Genomic DNA, 12,337 nt, shown 5'->3' with positions numbered 1-12,337 from the left:
CCAAGCTAATCAACATCCACTGCCTGGATGGCATACTCCGAAACCAAAAAGCAACATGCGATGTCAAGGACGTTGGTCAGCAAGAGATGATCAAGGAAATTGAACAACGTCACATCTTCATTTTCAACACAATTAAAACCAATATCACGTCCTCATGCCAGGAACCCTTTACAATCAATGGATCAGCAATACTAACATTCAACAATTGCACGGTCAAGGTTAACGGTTTAACATATGACGATACAGTGATGGAATTCGACCAAGAAACAAAAATCTCCGTAAAATCATTCGAGCAGATGAATATAAAAAACACTTTCGAAGCCATAAACCTGCACAAACTCCATCTACAAGCCTTATCAAGCCAAGACATCATCACCATGAAGACATCGGCTACAAGTCACCTCTTCACAATTTATGTATTATTCGTATTCCTGACCATATGCACAATATTGACCCTGATGTTGAAAGAAGAAGCACCATTATCACCCCTGTGGAAATTCCGTTAAATTACGTTTCGGCCATTCCTTCGATGTGGCCGTCACTTCATTCCAGGGGGGAGGAGTTACCGATATCGCAGTACAGAGTATACACGATTCGGTACCACCCGCCAAGCCTGCTACTATGTTGCAAATGCAGACACAGCACTTTGACAGGATGTGATTGCGACAATTCTCGGTTAAGAAACAAGAACCGCCGCACCAGCAGTTCGATATATACATGTTGCCAACGAACACTATAATTCTTTTGTAAACATTTATCTTAGCTTAAGTCTGCAAAATAAAAACACAATCAGTTCCATTCTGGACGCCAAAAACTGAGATTGACTTTTGATTTTTCGGAGATCTTCTTCGGCGCTTCTCTTGCAACGCCTTGCCTCCGTGGTACTGCTGGCTCCTTGACGTGGACGACGAGTCGGCCCGGCCGGGACTAGGATATTATGGGGCACGGTGTAACGTCCTGGGGCGAGGCAACGCTCGTCCTGGGACCACCTGAACCGACCACTGACTCCACTGTCCTTCTCGAACCCGCTACGTCGCAGTCGTCTCCTCTGGAAGACCACCCGCCGGTCGGTCTGGGTTTAGGATGTTATGGGGTAGGGTGTATCGTCCTGGGGCGAGGCAACGCTCGTCCTGGGACCACCTATACCGACCACTGACTCCACTGACCCTTATGGACACGTCGGGTTCTTGCCTTTCCTTCTGAAGGTCCTTCTGCCGGCCGGAACGGTTAGGATGTTATGGTAGGGTGTATCGTCCTGGGCGAGGCAACGCTCGTCCTGGGACCACCTTTGCTGGCCACTGACTCCAATGATCCTTACGACACGTCAGATCCTTCTCCTCCACTCCCAGGATCTTGCTTGTTGGTGATTCGTCCTTCTGAGTCCTTCGGGCTTCTTGCCACCCGATGCTTGCACTGCTCCTTTTCTTCTCGTTTGACCGCGCGTTCACAATTCCGAGATCCTTCTGTTAACACTCCGACGCTCGGCCTCCTTCCGCACGCGATCTTCTGTCCCATTAACTGTCTCTCTCTCTCTCTGTGCTTGCTCTTTATTACAATCCGCAAACTCCGGCGTTCGTCTGCATCAAAGAATCGCTCCAAAGCAACTGAGCGTCTATAGAATCGCGGCGCGACTTAATGGCTCGATTTTCTTATCGCCGAACCCAACACCAATGCAAAGAGATCCATGTGTGTGCGTGTGCGTGTGTCTGTGTATGTGTGTGGGCTTAGAGTGAGTAATGCTTTAATGCTGATTTGGTAATACCCTACAGTTTTCCAAATAGCTGATAACCGCGCTTAAGTACCATATAGTATAGTAGAATTCATTTTTGGCAATTTATAAAGCTATGCTTATTGCGTGACTTATTTTTATTGGTCCTATGGACCGTTTATTTTGCTATTTACAAAAAAAAATATTTTCTATTAATTTGGTGACTCTAAATTTAGAATTTTTCTTGATGTGTGGCCATTCTCCACCTCCTGGCATCCAGCTCCTGCTTATCCTGCTCATGCTGCTTATCCTGCTCATCCTGTGATCCTGATCTGTGTCTCTCTTTCTCTGTGTGTGTGTATGAAAGTTTTCTTGCTTTTGGGGAAAAAACGTATAATTCTGGTGAGCCCACCTCCGTGTCACTTGCTCCTCCTAGTGTTCCAAACGTGTGTGCATTGCGTTGTCGCCGTCTTCAGTTCTTCTGTGTGAAAATATAATTTTCCGAAGCAGCCACTTCGCAAGTGGTTTACTTGAGTGTATGCCTTCTTTTCGGCGGTGTTCTGGTTTCAAAACTATATTGGTTTATAGTTTGATTCTCTTTATCCGTGTCACATTCCTTCTCGTCATCCACATCCATCACCATTATGCCATTCAGTGTGGGAAACTTTATGACGGGCAAAGTTATGCCCTGCTGATTGCCTTCATTCATCAGCTTCTGGATGAGATTGGCGATATCCTCGCGCTTCTTGGTTACTGTGAGCAGGTCAAACCAATCGATCAGCTCCCTAATGGGCAGCTTATAGTTAACGATGGGTTTTGTGAAGAATTGCTCCGCATACTGCAGCAGATAGAGGCCGCAATCGGTGAGATTCTCCTGCTGCGGCACCTCCACAATATGACCGGGCATATTATCCCAGTTGAAGATGCGCGCCCGCTCTTTCGGATACTTTGCCTTGTACTCGAAGTTGAGGTAATCATGCAATATGGCAATATGTCGATAGCGTGAGTTGCACTCCAGCGAATCGAAGATGAGAATCAATGGCTGTTTGATTGGAATGTCTTCGCCGGGTGTCTGTACATCATGGTTAACCACGGAGGTCTTCAGGTTTGGAAAACATATGATGGCCAGTATCCAATGGGACTTCTCGTTGAATGGTATTATGATGAAATCCTTCTCGAATATATTCACGGTTCGTGTCCACTTCTTTACCCTTTCGTGACGCCTCTTGGCCACCGGCTCCTTCGTGTTGTTGGGACCCGTCTCTGTGGTCAATCTCATGTGGAAAAATGTGCTAAAGATGTGCGTCCTATCGCGCTGATCCTCTGGTATGATGTTATTCTTTAGCCAGCGCAGATAAAAATCAATGATTATGTCGTTCAGAAATGAGCCTTCCTTGAGGCGCATATAGTCCTTAATGGTGATGCTCAGGCCACCGGTTCCGGTGGGCGGATATGTGAAAAGCTTTGGATTCTCGTCGACGGAGAGTCTTCCCTCTGTTTGGCCATTGTCGGCGGCGGTGGTCTCCTCATCCTCGCTGCTCAACAGCACAATGACTTCATCGTCAAAGTCCCTGCTTATTATCCAGTTGCTGTTCCGGCGCAGGCGACTCTTCTCTGCGCGTTTTGCAGGTGTGGGTATAGTGTCACTAGTTGCTTTCTCGGCTGGCGCCGGTATGGATGCAACATTCGGTTGCACCCGCGATTGAGATCCACCAGCTGTCTCTTCCGATTTCTTGCTAATAGTGGCATGTGCGACTTGGTCCTTCGACTGGATTGACTGGGAGTTTGCGAGAGCATCTCCAGCTGGTTGCACGCCCTGGAGACCATTGCTCTTCATTGGAGAATTTGAGGTGTTACCCGTAGGGGTTTGATTTCCTGTTTATTGCCAGATGAACCTGGGTTGTCTTGAGCACCAGCAAGTTGATAACCATTGCTGTCCTCTGAAGATTCACACTTCTTCTGTTTCTTGGTCTTGGGAGTATTCTCGTCTTGATCCACCGACGATATCACTTGGGCAGTACTACTCTTCTTTGGAGAATTTGAGGTGTTACCCGTAGGGGTTTGATATTCCTGTTTATTGCCAGATGAACCTGGGTTGTCTTGAGCACCAGCAACTTGATAACCATTGCTGTCCTCTGCAGAATGACACTTCTTCTGTTTCTTGGTCTTGGAAGTATTGGCGTCTTGATCCACCGACGATATCGCTTTGTCAGCATTGGTGTCTCCCGGAGCGCAATGTCTTTTCTTGTGCTTCTTGCCTTCGATTGCAGCTGGCTGGCAACCATTGTTGGCCACCGAAGTCTCCGATGGCTTGACAACCGCACGAGATGGTGGCACTTCAACGGGCACCGCGTTGGGAAGAGCGGCACCAGCGGACGCCTTTGACTGATGCACCTTCTTGTTGAACTCCTCCGCATGGGCAATCGTATCGGCAATGGTATCACCGATGGCGAAGCCCATAGGGACCACCGATGGCTTGACAACCGGAAGAGATGGTGGCTCTTCAACGGGCACCGCGTTGCGAGGAGCGGCATCAGCGGACGCCCTGGACTGATGCACCTTCTTGTAGAACTCCTCCGCCTTGGCAATCGTATCGGCAATGGTATCACCGATGGCGAATCCCACAGAGACCACCAAATGGATAATACCACCGGCATTCTCCATGCAATCAATCGTGATGTTATCCTCCATATGAAGGTTCATCTTGAGAAACAGCTTTTGCACTGTAAAAGCACGGATGGGCAGCTTGAAGGTGACGATGTGCTGCTTTCCAGTGCTGTTGATAATGAGCATCTTGGCACTCCGTTTGTCCTTATCCGTGTCGGCTCGATTGATCAGCAATTGACGGGAGACTATAATGAAGTCGTTATGGGCGATTCGACTTACCATTTTCGGAGCCGATTCAACACAACATATGTACGTTAACGTTATGAATGTTATGAACGTTATGGGCTCATCTGAAACTGAAGTTTCAGAATACGATTGCAAAGTCTCGGGCTGCTTGATGTGCAAGTTCACTGGATGGGTGAAGTCACCTTACACGGTGACTTCGATTACTATATTCCTTTCATTTTACAACCAGTGTGATTTATGCTATATTTGATACCACAAAAATACCAAAAAAAGGAGTTACCGATATAGCAGTACAGAGTATACACGATTCGGTACCACCCGCCAAGCCGCCAAAACAGTCATTGCCCTTATGAGCTGATTCGAAACTGCTACTATGTTGCAATGCAGACACAGCACTTTGACAGGATGTGATTGCGAATTCTCGGTTAAGCGTCTTCATAAAAAAATAATAATAAAGGCCTGTGGTAGGACCCACTGCGGCGATTTGCCTACACTCGCTGTAGTCTATTCGCGAGTGCAATGTGCATAGCGCCGATGTAAAAGGAAAAGAAGAAATAAAATAATGAATAAATGAAATATTAACCAAGTAACCTTTGATTAAAGTGTGTGGTAATCTGCTGGATAGGCTGAGTGGTGTGGAGGCACCGAGAAAGCAGCCCAGAGGATTGGTGGCAACGTACCATTAGTAGGCCAAGGCCAAAAAGGAAGAATACGGACCACCGCCCCAGTTCAACTGTTCACTAAATTCACTCGTCACAAATGAAACATAAACGAGCATTAAACATAAACTAATATAAAAAAAATATTGTCCACAATTATTATTCGAATTTTCTAAAAAATCTTTATCTTTTCTCAGATTTTAAGATGAGTACACACCTCAACACGCATACATCAATTGTCAAGGTTGAGTGAAACCACATTTACATCCAGTTTACGCTCTTCGAAGATTAAAAATAAATACCGCAAATACCTTATATTTAGTTGCGCTTTCCTAAAAAAAAATTAAATTCCGCTGATACGTTTCAAGTATTAAGTGAACAAACTCTTGGTTGTTAACTGCCTGTCCGATTCAGTCTACTTCCGATACCCTACGCTAGTTACCAATGGAGGAAATGAAAGAATCCCTTGAAGGATGATATGAAAAAGATTAATAGTAGGCTTAGTACGCTAGAATCCGAAAACGAAAGCCGTAATCCGGCGGTCACGCCTCCGGTGCCATTGGTGTAGTATGCGCCTATGTAATATTAAGAACATTTAAGTATAATAGCATACTAACATATAGCAGCACTTTGTTTCTATGTTTTTGTTTATGTTTATGCAAGCAATAAGGCCCAAGGCGGATGTAACATGATCGCACTTGAAGGCTACAAAGTATAAGTGCATGGTCAGCATTCCCACGCCGACCAAATGCATAATACTTTAGTACATAGCTCGCTCTCTCGATAAGCCTAGATATATAAGATATACATAAGAAAGCCGCTCCGCCGCTGGCGTATCCGGCAGCGCAGCTACGCGGCCTAAGACGAAATATATTCAAACTCACAACACAGACACTGTAAGACGTTGAACTGGCAGAACCATTTCTGCCAAACAAAATTAAATAAAATAAATAAAAACCTAAGTCAGCCTGACGGCTGCAAAAAAAACGTGTGTTATCAATGTCTACCCATTACATGGCGACATTACATGGCGACCGTGACAGTCGATGGACAAATTTACGAATAAACACATATTGGAGGAAAACTGGAGTGGAAGGCTGAGGAAAGAAGACCGAGAATCATTACATGGAACTTACAATTGCCAAACTGAGGAAAAATCTAAGTGAGTAGAGTTGTATTGAGGTATGGGAAACACCGTGCGGTCTAAAAAGCAAGCTGAACAAACGTATAGCCCACGTAAGGTGGCTAATATACGGTCAGCAAACGCCACCGGTTTGGTCGAAAGCTCTAAGGCTACATGCAGAGCTAGACCACTTGCTGCAATATCAGCAAGAATTGAAGACCCAAAAACTCGAGAAAACTCACTCAGAAAATACTAAAAATATAACAATAATTAATGAAGCTCCAAAACCAAAGGCATGTCCAGCACTAGCACCAGCACTAACGAAGGCTAAAAAGTCCTGCCGCCCGGACTGCGAAGGAGTCTGGAGTCCTCACTGCCTGGGGACTTGTGAGCAGCCATCAACATCATCAGCAGCCAAGAAATAGACAGCAGCGAGGGAGTGTCAGCTTGCCACCCCCGGCGACGCCCAGCTGACACCAGGAGATGAACATCAGCAGCACTAAAATATTAACTAATTAACAATAAATATAAATATATATAAAATTGTAAGACACATTGTAAAATGGAGCATAAACTACTATGCCCTGTTAACCCAATATGGCCCGTGAAGCCATAGCTAGATTCAGGCAGGCAATAATGTAAAAGAAAATTATTTTTTTTGACTAACATTGACAAAATAGAAAAAGAAAGAAAGAAATAATTCCCAATATAAATGTATATAGAGACAAATGGAATAAGCAAAACTAAAAACATATATAAAAATAAAGAAGATTTTCTACCGAACTGTAAAAGTAGTATACCCAAAATGAGTCTGATAGACACTAAAACTGTTGACTCAACAGCAAATGTTATAAATAAAGTGGAAGTCCAAAATTCAGACTTGTTCTGGATAACCATAATACTAATTGTAATTGCTCTAATTATTATTATTTTTTTTTTTCTCTCTCTCTTTTTATTTACAATCTGTCTTAAAAAGTATGACAATAAGTAAATTTATAATTAATCTTAAATTAACAGAGGCAGTAGTTATCCATTAGAATAAATATAAAAATATATATAAGTTAACAACACGCTTTACCAAAATCTCATAAAGAAAAGCTTATGTCAGCGTCTGCATTATTTCCTGCACGCGCCAACATAATATCAGAGCATTGAACTGCAGTTGCAAAACAGTTCACACGCGCACCTGCAATTCTTACGAAATATTGGCAACAACAGGAAATGGCCAAATTTATTAAGAAGTCATCAGCAGAAATGCTATTAACCAATTACAGCCGACTGCACAACTGACAAACTGTTGTCAAACTTTGAATCGTCGCTGCCACCGTCGCCGCCAGCACTACACCAAATTCTGATTCACAAAAGGCCAGATTAGGGAATCAGAGTAGAACTTTAATTTAGTCTTAACTTTGAACACAATCAATAAAGTACCCAAAATAAATTCGTAAAATTTATTTTTTTATTTTAATTAATAAACTTATAAATTAACTGGCGCCCAAACAGGGACCGGTTTATAACATAACAGAGCCAATAGCCTCTAAGTGTTAGCGAATAAAAGAGCAAAACGCCTCTACGCTCGCGTCGTGACGAAAAACAAAAAAGTGTAAGTCGCGAATAACCGTGTTCCGTTAAATAAAAGGGAAGACTCCCACCCACTGTGGTGGCCCTAAAAGCAACTCAAAGGCAACTCATCGCCTACAAGGACCAACGCCGTGCAAGGCCCGTCCCCACGGAACCTCCGAAAGAAGTATCGCACCTGGATCCTTAGTAGAGAGAGCAAACAGGACAAAATCCAGACGATCGGGAAGGATGGCAACAATAACTTATTCGTAAGATAGTCTAGGAAAAACGAAAATTTAAAAAGAAAATATTAACAATACAAATTAACCAAAAATTCCAAGTAAAATTAAGAACACAAATTACACAAAATACAGTTATAAGAACATGAAAGTGAAGTGATCAACCAAAGTGAATATATAACACACCGTAAAATTATAAACAACCAACTGACTACAAAATACCGTAGTATAACAATTTCCAACTTTGCGATTCCCACGAGGACCCTCCGAAGTAGAAGGAAGAAACCAGGTTTTTACACATAAAAAATTTGTTTTTAACTAAAATATTTCGGAATTTTGTTGAATCACTTTCTCGAAGAAAAAGTATATTTAAAAACAAACAAACATTTACGATATCTATTTGTACTAACCTGAATTAATACAATACATACAATTAATACATTTTAAATTAATACATTTTACATTCCAATTTTCCGTCACCGTTAATGGCAAATCCTAATAACTTAATTAGACCCCCCACTCTTTCAGTAAGCCAGACAGAACAACACAGAGTCAATATGAACCAACAAGAGCTTAACGCACACATTAGTAGAATAGTTTCAGAAGCTATTTCTTCTCAGGTTCCCCAATTAATTAGACAACAAAATAACCCGAATAGTGACTTCTTAGACGTACCAAACCAAACTATTCAGCCTCAACATCGAGGAAATCTTAACGACTTAGACAAAATACCGGATGTAGTTAAAAGCATCCGAGAGTTCTCAGGCGACCGCGGAGAGTTTAGTTCATGGAAAAAGGGAGTAGATAGAATCATAGAGAACTACGCGGCACTACAAAGCACTGCTAAATATTTCGGTATAATACATACCATAAGTAACAAAATTGTTGGCAATGCAAATGCACAGCCTTAGAATCCTATAACGTGCCACTGGATTGGAATGCAATTCAAAGTGCTTAACAATGCACTACGCAGATAAGCGCGATTTGAGTACATTGGAGTACCAATTGACAACCATTACTGAGGGTGTCAATTAAACAGTAGAGGACTTCCATTAGGTAGTTTACCGTCACCTGTCCTTACTACTGAATAAAGTTGGTTGTATGGAATTATCTCGCGAGTCAGAACAAATGATGACAAGCTTTACAGAGATAAAGCTCTAGACACTTTTATTCGTGGATTGAGAGGAGATCTACCTCGCCTTCTTGGAATGAAGGAGCCTGAAGATTTACCTCAAGCTTTGCATCTGTGTTTGAAAATCGAGAACCAAACATACCGATCAAACTATGCTACAGGCAGAATTCAATCTACGGTTTTTCGATCAAACCAAAAACCGATACCAATGCCCAGAACCCAATACTTGAATAATTCAATTCCTCGAGCAACTCAGAACATGCCTCAAAGAGTACCAATAGCTCAACAATATAGCAGACCAATGCACAACATGACATTCTTTAACAAGCAAGCAGCAATACATCAACCGTACGTACAACAACCATACGCACAACAATTATACGCAAGACAGCCGTTCACACCAAACCCAACTTTCATACCGAATCGCCCCACGGCACCTTGTCCTGAGGTAGGCCTATGGACGTGGATCCAAGCACCCGCACAAGACAATTGAACTATATGAACAGACCATCGAACATGGAAATGGGTAAACGACCAGGAAACCCCATTCCCCCTTTTCCACAGGGTGACAAACGACAACGTACTTTCAATATAGAAAGTAACGAACAGAATGACGACACTACTACACCTAGTAGCAATGACCAGAACGCAGATAATGAACAAAAAAATATGAACAATTCGTACAGCCAAACAGACTCAAAAGAATACGGACAAACGTTAGACGAATACCAAGAACAATACGAGCACTGTTACGGGACCGATGTAGGACAAGAAGCATACGCCGACCTCCATTTTTTAGAGTAAATAGCTCCTCCTTACCTTATTTTGAGGTGAAAGCAGGAGCAAACGTTCTAAGAATACTTATGGATACAGGATCTAACAGAAACTATATTAAACCTAGTTTAGTTAGCAACCCCGCACCAACCGAGAAACCATTTCAAGCCGTTACAGTTGGAGGTAACGCTAAAATTACACACTATAAAATGGCACACCTGTTTAATATTCGAGATGTGCGTATTAAATGTGACTCACTTAATAATATTAGCCCCCGTACAGACCATTTGTCCGATCAACAAAAAAATAAGTTAGAAAATCTACTTGAAAATTATCCCAAATTATTCTCAAAACCAGACGAAAAATTGACGTACACCACTAACGTGATGGCAGAAATACGCACGAACAATGAAACACGCGTATACTCTAAGTTCTACCAATATCCCATGTCTCTTAAAGACGAGGTTAATAACAGATTTCAGAACTTTTGGCAAATGGTATAATACGACCATCTTGTTCTCCGTACAATTCACCTGCGTGGATTGTTCCCAAGAAGCTCGACGCTTCAAACGAAAGGAAATAACGAATGGTATTAGATTATAGGAAACTAATTAAAGTAACAATAGCTGATAAATATCCTATCCCCGAGATAAATGAAGCGCTTGCCCAATTGGGTAACATCAAACTTTTTTCCGTTCTCGACTTAAAAAGCGGATTTCATCAAATAAAACTAAAATCCTCAGATATAGTGTAGTATGCACACATATCGGTTAACCACTGTATCTATATGTATTCATAATATAAGTTAACACAAGCAGTTCTCACGGAGTGAAACTGCTGAATTGCAGGCCATATCCGGTGGTCTGCACGCGCACTAAACAAACTGCTGATCGCGTACTCCAGGTGCAATTGCCCGGAGCCCGCACGGAGCACTCGCGGAGCGAGTGATCGGCCTGACGCAGAAGTGCTGACTTGGCCTTCTGCCAGCAGTTCTGCTGCGGACCAGAGGCCTGGAGTTGAACCGGGACCGAATTCTTAAGTTAGTTTTAAATCATACTACGAGGCTTACGCCTTGTAATTATAAATACCCAAATATTGTGACCCTCGCCCTAACGGGAGAGTGGTAAATAAATATAACTAAAATAAACCAACGACTTATAATTGGCGCCCGAACGTAGAAATCGGACTCACGCGAGACGGAATTCGCGTACAAAAAACAATCACCCGAAGTAAAGAGAAAAAAAGTGAAAAAATTAAAATCACCAAAATTAAAATTCCATAAATTGGACAGATCGAAAGGAAAAAACACAAGTCCCAACTTTCACCAAGCGGAAAATTCTCAACCAAATAGAGAGGCAGAAGCGACATCGGCAGCGACGACAGCAGCAGTACTGGTGGCGAAAAAAAGCCGTCGGCAAAACACCTCGACAAAAGTTCGCCAATAAATAAAAATATTTAACAAATCGTGAGCTTAAAACTTAATAAATGCATTCTCATGTGCTAGAAAATCCAAAATAAAAAATAAAAATACACCAATTAAATGATATCCAGCAAGTTGTGAAGTTTAAATTTTAGCGAACCACAAATTAATTTGATATTTAACTCTTGCTAAGAAATACAACAAATACTTATAATTAATATTCTACAAACTCTTGATTTAGTTCTATAACACCTGCAAAATTTTTTTTACATAAAGAACTGTCTCATGTATAGGGATACTGGGAACATTTCCTCAGAAGAAGAAGTCCTAGAACTTTTACACAGAAAAGTGCCAGAAAAAAATAGAATTGAAATATCGTCAAACAGTAGGGCAACAGAAATGCAGGCGGAACAAATTGCGAATATGGAGGCTGCCATAGCCTGCGCACTTCAAAGGCAGGAAGAACTATTCGAAGCAAAACTAACCGCAATTATGGGGGAGTTAAGTTAACTTAAAGATAAAAAACCGAAAATACAGACATTCCAAGAAATCGAATTGAATCCAACATTGAGTGTAGTGAGCCCCTTGATATGGTCAAGTGTGTTCCAGAATTTGACGGTAAACAGGAAAATTATGTTTCCTGGAGACAGGCCGCCACTGCGGCCTACAAAATATTTGCGCCTTACGAAGGTAGCAGCCGACATTATCAGGCCGTCGGAATCCTAAAAAATAAAGTAAGAGGCCCAGCGTCTGCTGTATTAGCCTCATTTAGCACGGTATTTAATTTCCACGCCATAATAGCGCGCTTAGACGTAATAAAACAAGAATTAAGTTTGTCAAGGCAGGGAGAGTTACCCCTACTCAAGTAC

The 12,337-nt window shown here is 42.2% G+C and overlaps 1 protein-coding gene across 1 annotated transcript; it reads right to left on the bottom strand.

Annotated features, from left to right (window-relative positions):
• Positions 1-1,860: 1,860 nt before the first annotated feature.
• LOC120285530 (ubiquitin-like-specific protease 2) lies at positions 1,861-4,748 on the bottom strand. The gene is made up of 3 exons (XM_039298190.2): positions 4,209-4,748; positions 3,760-4,040; positions 1,861-3,583 (listed from the first exon to the last, which is right to left on the bottom strand). Exons 1-3 carry the CDS (start codon positions 4,595-4,597, stop codon positions 2,235-2,237), a joined length of 2,019 nt encoding a protein of 672 aa, XP_039154124.2. The 5' UTR covers positions 4,598-4,748; the 3' UTR covers positions 1,861-2,234.
• Between the last annotated feature and the right edge of the window lie 7,589 nt (positions 4,749-12,337).

This window comes from Drosophila simulans, unplaced genomic scaffold, assembly GCF_016746395.2.
Source record: "Drosophila simulans strain w501 unplaced genomic scaffold, Prin_Dsim_3.1 Segkk43_quiver_pilon, whole genome shotgun sequence".
NCBI lineage: Eukaryota > Metazoa > Arthropoda > Insecta > Diptera > Drosophilidae > Drosophila > Drosophila simulans.
The sequence above is the reverse complement of the archived record's forward strand: the minus strand, read 5'-3'. Positions and strand labels throughout refer to the sequence as shown.

Coding starts and splice junctions, on each gene's coding strand:
- LOC120285530 (XM_039298190.2), bottom strand. CDS start 4,597: ATGGTAAGTCGAATCGCCCATAACGACTTCATTATAGTCTCCCGTCAA. Junction 4,041..4,208: donor AACGCGGTGCCCGTTGAAGA/GCCACCATCTCT, acceptor CGTTGAAGTGCC/ACCATCTCGTGCGGTTGTCA. Junction 3,584..3,759: donor GGAATATCAAACCCCTACGG/GTAACACCTCAA, acceptor GGCAATAAACAG/GAAATCAAACCCCTACGGGT.